The sequence below is a fragment of the Chlorocebus sabaeus genome, chromosome 21, assembly GCF_047675955.1.
Source record: "Chlorocebus sabaeus isolate Y175 chromosome 21, mChlSab1.0.hap1, whole genome shotgun sequence".
In the NCBI taxonomy this organism is placed as follows: domain Eukaryota; kingdom Metazoa; phylum Chordata; class Mammalia; order Primates; family Cercopithecidae; genus Chlorocebus; species Chlorocebus sabaeus.
The window spans coordinates 129841517-129858306 of NC_132924.1; the positions used below are offsets into that span (position 1 = coordinate 129841517).

At 40.0% G+C, this 16790-nt stretch overlaps 1 protein-coding gene and 1 pseudogene across 2 annotated transcripts in view; both read left to right on the forward strand.

Moving 5' to 3' along the window:
• UBE3C (ubiquitin protein ligase E3C) overlaps nucleotides 1–16790 on the forward strand; it is a 136598-nt gene that overhangs the window by 44552 nt on the left and 75256 nt on the right. For both annotated transcript variants that reach the window (XM_007983619.3, XM_037991056.2), the window contains exons 7-10: nucleotides 2114–2267; nucleotides 2704–2924; nucleotides 4477–4628; nucleotides 7372–7559. In XM_007983619.3, coding sequence (XP_007981810.2) covers nucleotides 2114–2267; nucleotides 2704–2924; nucleotides 4477–4628; nucleotides 7372–7559 — 715 coding nt within the window. The remainder of the gene's footprint in view (nucleotides 1–2113; nucleotides 2268–2703; nucleotides 2925–4476; nucleotides 4629–7371; nucleotides 7560–16790) is intronic.
• On the forward strand, nucleotides 9503–13536 carry LOC119621566 (ubiquitin-ribosomal protein eS31 fusion protein-like; annotated as a pseudogene).

Genomic DNA, 16790 nt, shown 5'->3' on the forward strand with positions numbered 1-16790 from the left:
CGAGACTAGTTGTGAAGGGAGGTCTAGCAAGCTATGGCTACAGATAGAATTATAAGTAGCTGTGCTTTATGTTCACTTGAAGTCATAGTCTAGGATACATCTAGCAGACTTGAGATCTGGACCACTTGGTCCTCTGTTAAAACTGCAGAAAGTAAATTCATATTTATTTCAACCCTTCTGCTTGGCATATTACTATTTTTTAGACTCCTTAGTTTGTTGAAAACTTAGGGAAACAGTATTCTGAGTTAATTAAAAGTAAACTGAAAGTTGTGGAATTTGATCTTTTAAAAACTGATAATTAAAAGTGGTTCATTGTGTTAGTTGACATATATACCGTTTTAAGACTAAGCACTTGAGAATTTGTACTTGTTTTCTAAAATTGTAAGGAAGATAGTTAAGAAATATGCATTATTTGAAATGTGTCCCAATAGAAGAAATACTTTAAAATCTTACACAGAAACTGCTGCTTCTAGCATCTTCTCTGGTACAGCAGTTGTTTTACTTCCTAACAGTCTATAAAATTTTAGCCTTTTTAAATTATAGTATAATTATTTGTATTGTTATTGCACGTTATGTGCCGTGAAGCTTTTTAACCTTTGCGACAGAACCTTTGTCATGTTGTCCGTCTGTTCAGTATGTGCAGTGTCAGTTACGTTACATTGTTAGTTACGTTACATTGTCAGTTACGTTACATTGTCAGTTACGTTACATTGTCAGTTACGTTACATTGTCAGTTACGTTACATTGTCAGTTACGTTACATTGTCAGTTACGTTACATTGTCAGTTACGTTACATTGTCAGTTACGTTACATTGTCAGTTACGTTACATTGTCAGTTACGTTACATTGTCAGTTACGTTACATTGTCAGTTACGTTACATTGTCAGTTACGTTACATTGTTAGTTACGTTAGTCACTTTTTTAAAAAGTCTCGATGTATTTTTTAAAATTCTCGATGTATTTTTATCTTTTTAGTTTCATAGCAAAAGAGCTTTCAAGCTTTCATATTGAGTTTCACTAGTTATCAGTATACACTGCGTTTGACGGGGTAGTTACAAAGTGAGTCTAATGATGAAGTCCCGAGTATGCATTGTTTAGTGATCTTTACTCAAATATGAGGCTGTGTAGGACTGTTTCAAAAACAGCCCACGCAGATGGATTGTTTTTAATGTGCTACCAAGTATGCTTGTGTATGACGAGATACTCAAGAATTGCACTTGAACGTTGTTCTTATTCTGTAAAAATGGAGTAAGTGATTCTGAAAGAATATATTATTTGGATCACTCTTGATACCCAGTTTATGTTCACTGCCCCCCACCCAGAGTTCCTATCAAAAGCATAGGCTGGAAATTTTAAGAGGTTCTGAAAGTTGTTTCAGTTTACGTATAAGTTGCCTTTAAACTGTTAACTTCTTAGTTCCCAGATTGTGGTCTCCAAATACATCATCTCCTCTAAAAGGAGCTTAAGAGTTCCTGGAGAAAAGGCTGATTGCAGGGTGGGGCGCAGGACTACCAGTGACCCTGGGGCTCAGGAGCCTCCTAAAGCCCACCCCAGGGCCCCAGGTGGAGCAGCGTGAGGTCGGGACTGCAGTGGAATGAAACGTACCAATGTGTTCAACTCTATGAGTTCAACATGGTGTTTAAAAAATGCACAAATCAGGGACTAATTATAAAATCACAGTATTTCGTCCTTATTCAGTTCCTGATGCAAGCAAACTAGTTAAACAGAATTGCTAACATGAGACAGTTGGACACTTGAATACTGACTAGATATTTGTGGTATTAAGGAACTCCTCTTCATTTATTTTAGCTGTGATAATGGTTTTAAAAATAGTCTCTTAATGATATACTAAAATAATTACATCTTAGACTTCCTTCCAAATGAGTGTATACAGGTGAAATGAGCTTGGCTGTAGTTGACAGTTGCTGGTACATGAGGTTTATATACCTTTCAGCTGCCTATATATTTGTTTAGTTTTCCTTACTAACATGTTAAAGAACTAACTTAAGTTTGGACCTGTAGAGATTGTAAAAAGCACTTAAAAATTGGCAAATTTTTTCCCTTATTACAGGAAAATATGTAAAAAATTTTAAATATGTGTTTTTCCTTTTAGGGTATTATAGGTCTCTCTATTTGTTGATTAACAGCAAGCTTCCATCAAGTATTGAATATTCTGATTTATCTCGAGTTCCTATAGCAAAAATTTTGCTAGAGAATGTTCTAAAACCATTGCACTTTATTTACAACTCCTGTCCGGAAGGTGCGAGGTGAGAGTGGAATAGATTTCTTGATTTTGTCATTTCACAAGATCTATATCTGATTGTAACTTTTACATAGGATGTGATTTTCAATATAGACTTGAAAGTCAGATTTTTACTTTATTAGTGTTGGTTTAGTTTATAGGAAAGTGTACTTTTTCTTTCTGGCCTGTAGCCTAATACAAATTTGTGATTCTGATAACATGGCTATTTTCCTGCTTTTCTAAGTAACTGTCAAAAATTAACGAAAACATGGTGGTTATCTTAATAGAGAAGACATTAAGTTTACTTTAGGTTGATCTAGTTGATATTAAAATGGTTAACTTGGCTAATTTAGAAGAGTAGTTTATCTTTTTAGAAGGGTATTTTGAAAGGTTATTTTAATCAGAGTTTGGGTGGACAGTATAATTTGATTTTATAGAAAGCTTCTATTTTTCTTTTTCAGGCAACAAGTTTTTACAGCCTTCACAGAGGAGTTTCTGGCAGCACCTTTTACAGATCAGATTTTTCATTTCATCATTCCGGCACTAGCAGATGCACAGACCGTTTTCCCTTATGAGCCCTTTCTGAATGCACTGTTGTTAATAGAGAGTAGATGTTCAAGAAAGAGTGGTGGAGCGCCCTGGCTTTTCTATTTCGTTTTAACTGTTGGCGAAAATTATTTGGGTATGAAATACAAGATCTTTTTTACCTGAACACACATATGGGTAGTATTGGCAGATGAGTCAAGAGAAGGCCGTGTGGTGGCAGGTGTTATGGAAAGGTGGGCCTCTCCTGGAAGACTGTATTTGCTGAAGGGCTGTGGTATGGGCAGCGTTCCTGGGGAGACTTTCCAGATACAGTGGAAAAGACTGACATACATATATGTCTTATGGGGCCACACAGATTATTTTAATAGAGTTAACGGAGTTAAATGGGAAAGCTCTTCTGTGAGTCAGGCCGTTTCCCTACCTCTGCTAAACTCCAGTGTGCCTCTTCTAGAATAACATCTTCCTGTAGTATGTTTGAAAACATACATACATACATGCATGAATTATTCATGAAAGAAATACAGAAAAACCCGAAAACCAAACTTTGTGGGGCCGGGGCAGAGGGGAGACGGAGTCTCGCTCTGTCGCCAGGCTGGAGTGCAGTGGCTCCATCTCAGCTCACTGCAACCTCCGCCTCCCGGGTTCAAGTGATTCTCCTGCCTCAGCCTCCTGAATTGCTGGGACTACAGGCACACACCACCACACCCAGCTAATTTTTGTATTTTTAGTAGAGACGGGGTTTCACTATGTTGGCCAGGATGGTCTCAATCTCTTGACCTCATTATCTGCCCACCTCGGCCTTCCAAAGTGCTGGGATTACAGGCTTGAGCCACTGCGCCCAGCCCAAACTGTTTTTCTTACTCTCTCACTCAACACTGAAAAATTCTGTAAGCAGAAATGTGGGTGTGGTTTTTTTCCCCACACACCAAGCAGTTCTGCAGTGGACACCAACTAGGTATTCTACAGTTCAGTTCAATTCTGATGTCGTCCACCCAGAGATAATGTCAAATCCCATCATCTGAGGGCTTAGTCCTGCAAGACTACACCCACTTCAGAGGCCGATTACAAGTAGTAGGTTGTCACCTTTGTTTGTGACCAACCTGCAAAAATGGGGGCTCCTCAGCCCCTCCTTGGGTTTGGTAATTGACTAGGACAGCTCACAGAACGCGGGAAGCTGAGGTGTGCAGGAATGCCAAGCTTCTGTGCCTTCTCCAGGCACTCCACGCTCTCAACACCTCCCCGTGTTCAGCTCATTGTGTCTTCCTGTTGAGTTTTATGGTGCTGCTTCTCCAGTGTCCCTCCCCACAGACAGCCCCTTGGAAGTTGGTGCGTGGGGCTGAATGTTCCAACCCTCTGATCACTGCGTTTTTCTGGTGAAAAGCCCCATTCTGAGTCCCCTAGATGGCCTCACCCTAAGTCACTTCAGTGCATAAACTCAAGTATGATCACAAAGGGCTGGCTATGAATAACAAGAGACACTTACCTTTCAGGAAATTCCAAGAGTTGTAGGTGCTTTCTGACATGAACAGGGACAAAATCTAAATATGTTTCCTATTATAACACAGTTAGAATTTTTAAAATAAGATCTGGTCAGAAATGCCTCTCTGCATGTGAGGAAAAATGGCGTCGTTTTCCATTTTAAAAAATAATGTTTAACTAAAATACGTTTTAACTGATTGTTTACAAAGGGGCCCTCTCTGAGGAAGGGCTGCTGGTGTATTTGCGGGTGCTGCAGACCTTCCTCTCTCAGTTACCAGTCTCTCCTGCCAGCGCGAGCTGTCACGACTCAGCCAGTGACTCCGAGGAGGAGAGTGAAGAAGCCGACAAGCCCTCAAGCCCGGTAAGCCCCGTGCCCTGCATCTGGGGGGCTGTGATGCAAGCGGCCCCATGGGATCTTCTAACTTTCTGTCCACCTATAGTTTCAGTTACATGAGTCAGACCCTCAAGCAGCCTTTGCAGAGAAGCCCCTTCAGCCCCCCTACCACAGTTTGTAATGATTGGAAACAGTCTCTTCCACCGCTTTCTTAGTACATTTATGGAAGTGTAAATGGAGACACATAGCTTTGTGTTTGTTTTTTTAGGCAAAATGGGATTATACTGTATGTTAACTTAGTTATTAGGAAATATTTTCTAGACGTGAAATTGTTGGGTCAAAAAGTTCCTTTTTACCCTATCCTGTGAACACCGGGTAGTGTCTTCCATTAATTCCTGCTAATTTTATAGAGGATAAATGTTATTTATTTAAAAATTACTTTAAAGTTCTTACCTCTTTTCTTCCTTACTATTGAGTTTACAGTATATTTTCAAGAGAGAAAAAACTTAAAAATTATATATACATGCATATATAATTTGTGTTTTACTTAAAGAATTTAACTGCCAATGACTTTTTGGTCTTAAGCAATTGAAATGGCTTAAGGTGTGGCTATCATAAGTTATTTTTTCATTAAGGAGTTTTATATTGATTACTACTAAGTGTAATCACAAAATATACTTGAGAGGGTCTCGGCTTCCAGGTGAAGTAAATTTGTAGAATATTGTGAAGTGGGTGTGTCAGTGCAGTGCCGCACCTTCCTGGACAAAGAGCTTCCCTAGCATCGAATGAAAGAGATCACAGCAATAAGAAAAGGATCGAGAAGTAAGCTCAGGGCTTGATTTTTTTTTTTTTAATAAAAAAAGATGAAGAAAGGAACAGATAATATTCACTGCCGGAGCTCATGGCTGAGGGGCGGGCTGATTACAAAGGGGTGAAGCCGCTTTTATAGTGGATAGTGGATGCTGGAACTGTTGGATCTGTCCAAACTGTACACCAATAAGTATTCATTTTTTTTTGTATGGTTATAAAAAGTGGGTTCTGTAGATGGAATGCAGATAAAATTTTTGTTTTTGGAAGAAAGTTATTAAATAGTTACCTTCCATAGAATTTGTGAAGTTAAACCCTTATTTATACACAGTGAATTTTGTATTCATGTAACGATGAGGCTGTGGGCTTTCTCAGCGAGAGAGGACAGTTTTTCCCCGCTGTGGGTGTGCAGACACGACGAAGGCAGAGCGTGAGGACCAGGAAAGAACCTGCAGGCTCTCTTGCTTGTGCTTACACTTTGAACATTTAAGAAGTGGGATCAGTTTCTTGATTTTTAAAATTATTTACAACTGTAGAAAATATTACTCTACTTTATATTCTTTTTTAAGGGTTTCAAGGTCTGTGTATTATATAACTTTATACTTTAATTTCCTTTTTTCTTTTATTCTCTTCATTCTTCCTTTGCGTTGGGGATTGTCCACATTTGGGCTGAGAACTAAAGACCCCGTTTTGAGCTGGGCACTCGTAGGGTTCACTCCAAGTCATTCTTTCTTTGCCAGGTCTCTTACGTGTATGTTTCTGTGTTGCCTTTTCTTTCCCAAGGTCAGAGTTCTCCCTTGATAAGCTCTTTTGCCTTTAGGTTTCTGTGTAATCTGTTCACTTGTACCTTATGTACAATTTATTTTGAAATTGTACACTACAAAAATAGTAGTGCTAGGATTACTCTCTCATTCTGACATACCTTTTATTAGGCTTTATGTTAAAGATTCATGTTTGACAGATGAATTTACTGCTTTTATCTATAAAGCAGTGTTTGGTAAGTTACTATAAATTACATAAATTGTATTCATCCAAGTTTCCAAACAGTACAGTCAGCAATACCCAATGTTATGTGTATATTCACATTCGTATATATATTCATATATACACATATATATGAAAAAAGTATATGTCTTTGGTTACTGCCCCAAATGAGTAAATTGCATAGATTGGCTTGGGTTTTATTCAGCGAATCAAATCTTCTGGATAAATTAAGATATAAAATAGATTTCTTTTGTATAGCCTTTGATTTTAAAAAGTTCTTTAATAGGCTGGGAGCAGTGGCTCCTACCTGTAATCTCAGCACTTTGGAAGGCTGAGGCGGCTGGATCACTTGAGGTTAGGAGTTCAAGACCAGCCTGACCAACATGGTGAAACCCTGTCTCTGCTAAAAATACAAAAATCAGCTGGGTGTGGAGGCAGGCGAGTCCCAGCTACTTGGGAAGCCGAGGTGGGAGAATTGCTTGAATCCGGGAGGTAGAGGTTGCAGTGAGCCGAGATTGTGCCACTCAGTCCGGTCTGGGTGACAGAGCAAGACGGTCTCAAAAAAAAATTTTTTTTTTTTAATTTAATACTCTCACTTATTTTGGTTAAATGGTGATCTCAAATTAAAATGAAAATGCCATCAGATGATAATAGTTCACTATGTATGCTTGTCTTAGTACAGCTTGATCTAAAAAAAAAAAAAGGAAATGAAGTTTTTTTGAAATGTAAATACTGAAGCTACTGTTATCATGGGCAAAAACCGGGTATTCACAGTTTGTTACTGTGTTTGGCAAAATGGATGCCTGCTGTTGACTGGATCCCTAGAGGATTTCACACTAAGTTTATTGTGATGTGGATAATTTTGAGATGATGCCTATCTTTCTTTGCCTGAAGAAGAATGATTTCGTATACATTTGTAGTGTAGAGGACGTTCCAGTTGAGCACATTTATGGAGACTGGTTGTTCTGGTATGTTCTAGGAGGATGGCAGACTGTCAGTATCATACATAACAGAGGAATGTCTGAAGAAGCTGGACACAAAGCAGCAGACCAACACCCTGCTCAACCTGGTGTGGAGGGACTCTGCAAGCGAGGAGGTCTTCACCACCATGGCCTCCGTCTGCCACACGCTGATGGTGCAGCACCGCATGATGGTGCCCAAAGTCAGGCAAGTATCCGTGGGCGTCTGTGCCAGGGGGCGCCAGCCAGAGAACGTACCTTCCTCCCTGGGAATTGCTCTCCTCTTAAGTTTCATCTGCTCTTTTCTGGTAGAGCTTGATGTAGGATATTCTGCTGTCCAAGCGTTTCATAAAAAATCGTTCGTGTTTTTCTTTTCTAAACCAACAAATACTGAGACCTTTTCCTGGCCTGTGAGGCTCTAAAGTACCCTGTGTGTAATATTTTCTGTACTACCTTACGAATGTGAGTTTATTCGCCCATTTGAAAGATTGGACTCATACCTGCATTAGTGAACCACTGTGTTATGTATCTTTTTAGGCTTTTTTTCATAGTACTCGTGTTTTGTGAGGTATTTTTTGTTTTGTTTTTCTTCAGACAGCATCTCACTCTGTTGCCCAGAGTGCAGTGGTGTGATCATAGCTCACTGCAGCCTTCACTTCCTGGGCTCAAGCGATCCTTTCACCCCAGCCTCCTGAGTAGCTGGGACCACAGGCGTGCACCACCACACCTGGCTAATTTTTTGTATTTTTTGTAGAGACAGGGCCGCACTATGTTCCCCAGGCTGTCTCAAACTCCAGGGCTCAAGCGATCTTTCTGCCTCAGCCTCCCAAAGTGCTGGGATTACAGGCGTGAGCCACCACACCCAGCCTTCATAGTATCCTTTTAATTAGATTGTCCTTGACAATTTATCCCTAAAAATAAATTTTTGTTTTTCAGCCTTTGAAATAAACTTTTGGTTCAGACAAAACAAAACATGCAAGTTAAAAATATGGCCAATTTGTGCTTAGAAAATTGTGACAATAATCTTAAACTGTTTTCTTTCCCTCCATTTTGAGTGATATGTTAGTAGTTTCTTGAGAATTTAACAGGAAAATGCTCAATTGGATACAGTGTAAAATATATGTAGTAGTTCTGCTAGGACCCAAGGGACTGATGTTGCACAGGCAAAAGCTATCAGTAAGTAAGCAGGTCTGACATTAATTCATGTTACCCTACAGAATTCTCTTTGTTATAAAATGCCATCCCATCATATGAAGAGTGATTTCTGTTGGTTAGGAAAGCATTCTTTGAAATGAACTGTAAGTAAGGAACCCATCGGTTGAAATGGCCTTGTAAACACTAATGTAGCCAACTAATGAGGTGCTGTCTTCACTCACTGGTGTTTATTACCATCGGAGGAAGTGGATGTCAGTGAAACTGTGGCTCCTAGATTAGGTCATTAGCTCTTTGCAGGCTAATTGCATGAGAGCAGGATGTGAGATCTGAGGATCGTAGCAGCTGAACCAGGACACTGGCTTTTATTGTAGCAGACAGCCCATTGCTGTGGGTAGTAATTGCTGGATTGAAATGCATCACTGCCCTGGTCTGAGGTTTACTAGAGAACTGCTTCCAAAAGGTGTTTAATGGGTGAAGAAACTTTCTGTGTAGGCTTGATTTTATGAGTACAGCACCTATTTCCTCTAAGAAACTACTCTAGGAATTTTATTTATGGCTTAAACATCTTAGGTTCTTGTATTTAGAGAGAGCAAATAGGCTTACTTCAACTGTTACAGATTTTAACTGCTTTCAATTTTGATTTTTTTAAAAAAGTATTTAAAAGATTAGTATGTTCCCAGGCTGATAACTCATTCTCGAGCCCTCACTGATTAATGTTAGTCCCTTTTATTTTCAGAGTTAGGATTTGCCATTTCATTTCTGTTTAACACTGATTGTCAGGGTATACAAATGAATGTGGAGACCTTTGTACCCTGACATGGAAAGATTTCCGAGACAGATGCATACATGAAAACAGGGAAGACACAGGACAGTATATAGAAGAACCAGCTTTTCCTATAAGAAGAATGGAAAAAATGAGAATATATATTCATAATGCATAAAGAAACTTGGAAGCATATACAAGAAACTCATAAAAGTGAACACTTGTGTCTGAATATGCCGGGGAAGCTGGGGCTGGAGCAGACGTTCTCTTCTGAGTGCACTATCTTTATCACTTTGAGTTTTGGATTAGGTGAATGACTTAATATTTTAAAATTGGTTAAGTAATAAAAGAATTGCCAGCTCCTTTTTTGAGAGGAAATTTTAGATATATTATCATTGGACGTGGAAATTTGGATGTAACGTTTTTAATATCCACTATTTTAAAATATGAGTAAATATTCACTGGCTGTATTGTAAGGGGGAAAAAATAAAGGCTCTACTCCAGTGTCAGACAACTAAAATAAGAAAGTAGGCTACCAAAGACAGCCTGTTAGAAAAGTGTTTGACTTTCATCCTGGCGTACTTGGGATTTTTAGTGGGTACTGTTTCAGTGTTTCATTGACTGCCTTTGTGACCCTACTTAGATGAAGCCTGCGGTGCCCACTCAGCCCCGCGGCATTCCTGGCCTTTGTGTGTATTTGACATTCCTCGTCCTTCCTTTTCCTGACCCTCTTTCACCCGCTTCTTTCATAGACACCATATTCACGTGATTTTTCCTTTACTTGGGCTTCTCGGTTTCTTTTGTGGGTTCCTTTTTCCCCTCTTTTTCACTGTTTTCCTAAACTTCTTTTCGTATTCAGTTTTTTAGGGTCGTTTGTTTGTTTGCGGCTGTCTTGCCTTGTCGCCCAGGCTGGAGTGCAATGGTGTGATCTCGGCTCACTGCAACCTCCACCTCCAGGGTTCAAGCGATTCTCCTACCTCAGCCTTCCGAGTAGCTGGGATTACAGACACCCACCACCACGCCCAGCTAATTTTTGTATTTTTAGTAGAGACGGGGTTTCACCATGTTGGCCGGGCTGGTCTCGAACTCCTGACTTCAGGTGATCGCCTGTCTCAGCTTCCCAAAGTGCTGGGATTACAGGCATGAGCCACTGCACCCAGCCTAGTTTTTTAGTTCTTTATTTGGTCCTCTGGGCAATCTCTTTCATACAAGTGGCTTCAGCTACATTCTAGTGACTCTCACATTTGGGTCTTTAAGTAACTTTTTGGAGCTCCAGACACAAGTGCACCTGCTTAATAGGAGATGTCCCTGGGGACCTCTCTTCTGTCCCTTCCCAGGGTCTGAAGTTGAGTCCAACATCTCTCCCTCTTAAGAGTCTCCTTTTTCTGTCCCTATTTTGGTGAACAGGCTCGTCATCCACTTGGTTGTCTGTATCTGCAACCTGAAGCTACAGTGTCCTGCATGGTAGCCACCAGTGACATGTGTTTTAAAGTAAATTAAATAGAAGCACAGACTCAGATCCTCGGCTACCCAAGCCACATTTCAAGTGCCCAGTAGCCACATGTAGCCAGGGGCTGCCTTATCGGACAGCACAGATTAGAAAACACCCGCCCTCACAGAAGGTGCAGGTGGACAGTGCTGCCCAGGGTTTCGGCTCGGTATTCCCACTGTGGTGCTTGAGAGCTGTTTTCTCTGTGTCGTGGTTTGCCAGTCTGACTTGTGGAAAATATAACCCTGATTATTGCATTCTCTTGAACAGTGTAGACTCCCTTTGCTTTTAGGAAAATAATCACATTCCTTAGATTATTGATTTTTTGCAGTATCCCCTTGTTATCAAGCATTTGTTTACCTCTCAACTTTATTTCTAGCACAAAATACTTTTTCTCCAACCATAAATGAGGCAAAAAGGCATATATTGCATTTTCTTGATCCCATTGTGCTGTTTTATGCCTCCATGGTGTTTCACGCCCCTTTCCTTTTACGTATGCCAGTCTCTTCCCATTAATGTCTGGGCTGGCGTGTTGTCAGGGGCTTGGCTCTTTTACCCCATCGATGGATCTGAAAGTTTTGAAGTAGAATTTTGAAGACAGTGTTTTAGAGATCAAAGAGGTTAATGTTATAATTTGCCCGCAGTTTCATACATAAATCATAAGACATTTCTAGTTTTATTTCAACATATGCTTGATTTTTCCACCAAAAACTATTACAGTGAGGCAGCTTAATTATGTCTTGTGTTATTAATCATTGTGATTTAGATAAACAGTGGTGCCTCGAAGTGCAGTGCTGCTTTTCTGTCCCCGCGCGCGTGTGTGTGTGTGTGGTGTTTGTTGGTTTTGTCTTTATTTTTGTTTTTGTTTTTTGAGACAAGGTCTCACTTTGTCACCCAGGCTGGAATGCAGTGGCGTGATCTCGGCTCACTGAAACCTCTGCCTCCCGGGCTCAGGTGATCCTCCTACCTCAGCACCCTTGAGTAGCTGCGACTATAGGCGTATTTTTTGTAATTTTTGTAGAAACGGAGTTTTGCATGTTGCCTAGGCTGGTCTCGAACACCTGGGCCCAAGTAATCTGCTTGTCTCAGCCCTCAGCCTCGCAGAGTGCTGTGATTGCAGGTTGGAGTCACTGCTTCCGGCCCCGCGTGTGTTTTCTAACCAGTTCTTTGCCATGTGTTTTCCAAGAACTGTGGTGTGTGTGGTGGTGATGAATGCTCTTTAGCTCTGAGAAGTTTATAACTTCTTATCTCATACTTCAATCATTGGGGATAAAATGATTACACAGATGACTTCAATGCAGAAGAATACAGATTTGATTTTCATTGTATATGTAGAATTAAATATGTATGTACATATATATGTGTTTGTAAACAAGTTTTTATAATATTTTAGAAAAAATATTGAGGATGTACCTGGAGAGAGAAATAAATTTTGCCTATAATTTCATAGTTGCTTTTATTATCAGTGATATTTTCATTATAATCAATAAAATTAATAAGCTATTGATGATGCATGTTAAAAATTTGTATTCTCTTTCATGAAGTTCAAATAGCATTGATGAGCTTTTAAACATTTCAGCACATAGTGATCTTAAAATTGAATCTATTTTGAAATCCTATATAGATTATAAACTAATTTCCATTAGCTATTGTTAGACACATCAAATAAATAAAATAGACTTACCTTCATCAACTTTAGCAATATAATTCATAGTTCTGAATCTTCTAAGAATTTTCAGAACATTTGTGAATGATAGTTGTTTCACGGGAAATATGAGTAAACTTGGAAGAAGCATATTCTACCAAAGCGATTCTAAATCCCTACCACGTTTTTGAAGTTTTCTTTTACACTCGTTAAGAAACAGTAAGAGGGCCGGGTGCGGTGGCTCAAGCCTGTAATCCCAGCACTTTGGGAGGCCGAGACGGGCAGATCATGAGGTCAGGAGATCCAGACCATCCTGGCTAACACGGTGAAACCCCGTCTCTACTAAAAAAAATACGAAAAACTAGGAGGGCGCCTGTAGTCTCAGCTACTCGGGAGGCTGAGGCAGCATAAACCTGGGAGGTGGAGTTTGCAGTGAGCTAAGATCCGGCCACTGCACTCCAGCCCGGGCGGCAGAGCGAGTCTCCGTCTCAAAAAAAAAAAGAAACAGTAAGAGAAGGAGCTTCCCTTTCCATCCGCCATCTGCGGTGGAGCTGCCACCAAAACGCAGATTTTCATAAAATTACGGGGAAGACCATCACCCTTGAGGTCGAACCCGTGGATACGATAGAAAATGTAAAGGCCAAGATCCAGGATAAGCAAGGAATTCCTCCTGATGAGCAGAGACTGATCTTTGCTGGCAAGCAACTGGAAGATGGATGTACTGTCTGACTACAACATTCGAAAGGAGCCCACTCTTCATCTTGTGTTAAGACTTCCTGGTGGTGCTAAGAAAAAGAAGGAGTCTTACCCCATTCCCAAGAGGAAGAAGCACAAGAGAAAGAAGGTGAAGCTGGCTGTCCTCGAGTATTAGAAGGTGGATGAGAATGGCAAAATGAGCTGTCTTCGTCGAGAGTGCCCATCTGATGAATGTGGTGCTGGAGTGTTTATGGCAAGTCACTTTGACAGACATTATTGTGGCAAATGTTGTCTGACTACTGCTTCAACAAACCAGAAGACAAGGAACTGTGTGTGAGTTAATAAAAGACATAAACTTAAAAAAAGGAGAGAGAAGGGATTTTCAAAGAAGACATTTGAGGTAGTGAATGCCACCTTCCCCCATTTTAAACTGTCGCATGAGGGAAAGTATATTTTTTGAATCTGTAAATCCTTTAATTAAAGAAAATTAATTACCAGTAAAAAGGGGACTGACTGTTTAAATTGGTTATGGTTTTAGTACTGGAACGTTAACACATCTGACTGTCTAAAGCTTATCTTCTATTCTTAGCTACCAGTTTGTGAAGAACAATTTTTTAGCGACTTGTCTTCATAAGAAATATACCTTAAAATTTTTATTAGTAAGGACATTTGGAATTTATTTTTAATCTTGCATTATCTGATGCAAATTATTATATGTCTGTTTTATTGCTTTTTATGGCATTAGAAGTATCCAGTAATACTTTTTTTTAAAGAAAAATTTCAACAGAAAAACACAAATTATTGCATTTGTCGTTGCGTGCTGTAAGTTAGACAGATCATTGGGTGCCTCACTGTTTCTTTTACCTGTGGCACCTGGACTTAGCCGGGAATTCTCAGAGGATGCCGTGCTGTGGTGGCCTTGATTCCTTGTGTGGGAGCCAGTGTCTTCCATTGTGTTCTCCTTCATAACTCAAGAGAGTCCCCATGGATAACTGGCCTGAATTTATGACCCGGCTTACTGATTAACTCATGGGATTGTTACAGCTAAATAAAGCTTAATGAGTAATTTTTAATCCATCCCACTATGTGGGAGAAGAATATCACTTCTTTGCATTTTAGAAGTAGAGCCCCAAACTAAATAACCGTCAGAGATTTGTCTTTGTTTTTTTTGTATGTTTTTTTCAGTGAAAACATTCTTTATTAGTAAACAGACGTTTCAAACTTTTTGATTACGTACATCATGCAAAATGACTGACCTCACGCATGGTTGTCTGTTCATTGTGACATCTTTTTTGAGATGATTATAAATTTAAGATGACTGCAGTAGTAAAAATAATTCATGAAAATGACTCTCAATGAAGCAAAACACTACATAGCACACATGAAATACTGTTCATCCTTCCTGGATGTTTAATTCTCTCCTAATATAAATATTATAATATTTTGGAAGACTAATATATACAAAACTGGCAGTTGTTTTTGCATGTGCATCTATAGGCACTGAAATGATAAAAACAAGAAAATTTCAAATAATTTTACAAGATTTGGTTGTTTTTCCTGTTTTGTTAATCCAAAACAGGACAATGCCCTTTGATTTACAATGTTCAAGATGATTTTGACCCATGAAAAAGTTGTTTTACCCTGGTAATCTTTTTGAAATGGAGCTGGTTGATATACATTATCCAGTTTGTTTTCAGTAAGTGAAAAGGAATAGGGCTTGTTTTGAGAAGAATTCCTCTAAATGATGGTGCTGAGAAAACTTCTCTGCAGTGGTGGGCTCACCACTTTCATCCTGTGGTAGTTCTGGTAGCACTCCCAGTATGAAAACCCCTAGCACAGGTAAATTCACCGCTTTGGAATGAGCAGTGGCCCTGGAGAAAGGTGAATTCCAAATCTAGTAGCACATTCAAGTCACCTGGCAGCGAGTGGGCATCAAAGACTTCTTGGTACTTGGGGTGCTGCTGTGGCAAATACCGAAAAATGGAAAATGGCTCTGGACCTGGGCACTAGGTAGAGGCTGGAAGAAGTCTGAGGAGCTTGCCAGAAAGAAGCTGAATTGCCTTAAACAGACTGTTAGTAGAAATGTGGAATGTTAATGCTAGGGAGGCCTTGAAGAAAGAAAGTATCGTAGAGAATACCTCGACTGCTGTAGAATATCGAAATCATCATGAATAGACAGTTGGTAGAAAATGAGGAATATGTTATTGGAAAACTGGAGGAAAGGGGTCCTTGTTACATAGTGGCGAAAAGCTAAGCTGAATTTTTAAGTGATGACTTCAATATTTAGTTGAGGATATTTCTAAGCAAGCTGTGGAAGGTACAGCCTGCTGTCTTCTTGCTGATTATAGTAAAACGTGGAAGGAGGTAGATAAATTGAGGGAAGAACTGTTACATATAAAGAAACCAGGACTTGATGATTTGGGAAATTCGTGGCCTATTCAAAGTAACAGCCACTAAAGCTTAAGAGATTCACTGTCAGGACAGCCTTCTCTAGAGAAAGTGATGAAGGTATGGCTGTATAACCTGCTAATACTTCAGAAACATCAAAAGGTCTGAGTATCAAGTCACACAAAAGGCTCTTTGAAGAGATTAAGGGTGTAAATCATAGATCCTCTCAGCTATTTCAGAGAAAGCCAAAAATAGAGACAGGATTTTCTAGGAAAGATACGGGAGGAGCCTCCTGTCTAAATGAGTGAATCTCCATGACATACGTAAGAGACCCACGAGTTTCTTGACAGTGTTATAGCAGCAGAAAACCACCATTTTTAGCAGAAAGCTTTAGAGAACATAAGAAACAAACTGAGAAGCTGATACTCAGCTGCAAACGTGTGCTACCTTTCGTGAAAAAGTAAAGATGACCGAGACAGTCACAAGCCCAGAGAACTGAGCAGTGAGCTGAAGATTACTCCCAGGCCTTGAAACTTAAAGGACAGTGCCTGGCTGGTTTTGCAAATTGATTGGTGCTGATGGGTCCTTTTTTCATCTCAGTTTCTGCTTTTTGAACAGGAATGTGTATAACTGTTACTGTATGCCTGTCACGCCATCATACTTGGGAGCAGATAACTTGTTCTCTAGGTTCGCAAGTGCACAGATGGAGGAGAATTGTGCCCCAGAAATCACACCCAGATCCTCTCCCAAATTTAGATGGCTTTAGTGTGAGATTTCAGACTTTTGAGTTGGTGAGACTCAGATAAGATTTTGGATTTAGAGGTGATGCTGTAATAATGGGTTGTGACTTTTGAACACCTATGAGTGACGTAAATTTATTTGTGATGGATCTGAATCTTTAACACAGGGGTGGAGCGGGGATAGGGGGGCACTGTAGTAGGCAAGAAGACTAATGTTCCATGTAAAATGTTAATGTCCTAATCTCCAAACCTGTATGTAACCTTAAATGGTAGAAGAGATTTTGCGGATGTAATTAAGGTTACTGTGGATTTCAAGACGAGGAGATAAGCCCAGATTATCCAGTGGGCCTAATTTAATCATGAGTCCTGCAGAGAGCCCCTCCAGGCTGGCGCCAGAGAGGTGTGATAACAGACGGGTCGTAGAGATGAAACAGTGCTGGTTTTTAATCATGAGTCCTGCAGAGAACCCCTCCAGGCTGGCGTTAGAGAGGTGTGATAACAGACTGGTCGTAGAGACGAAACAGTGCTGGGTTTTAATCATGAGTCCTGCAGAGAACCCCTCC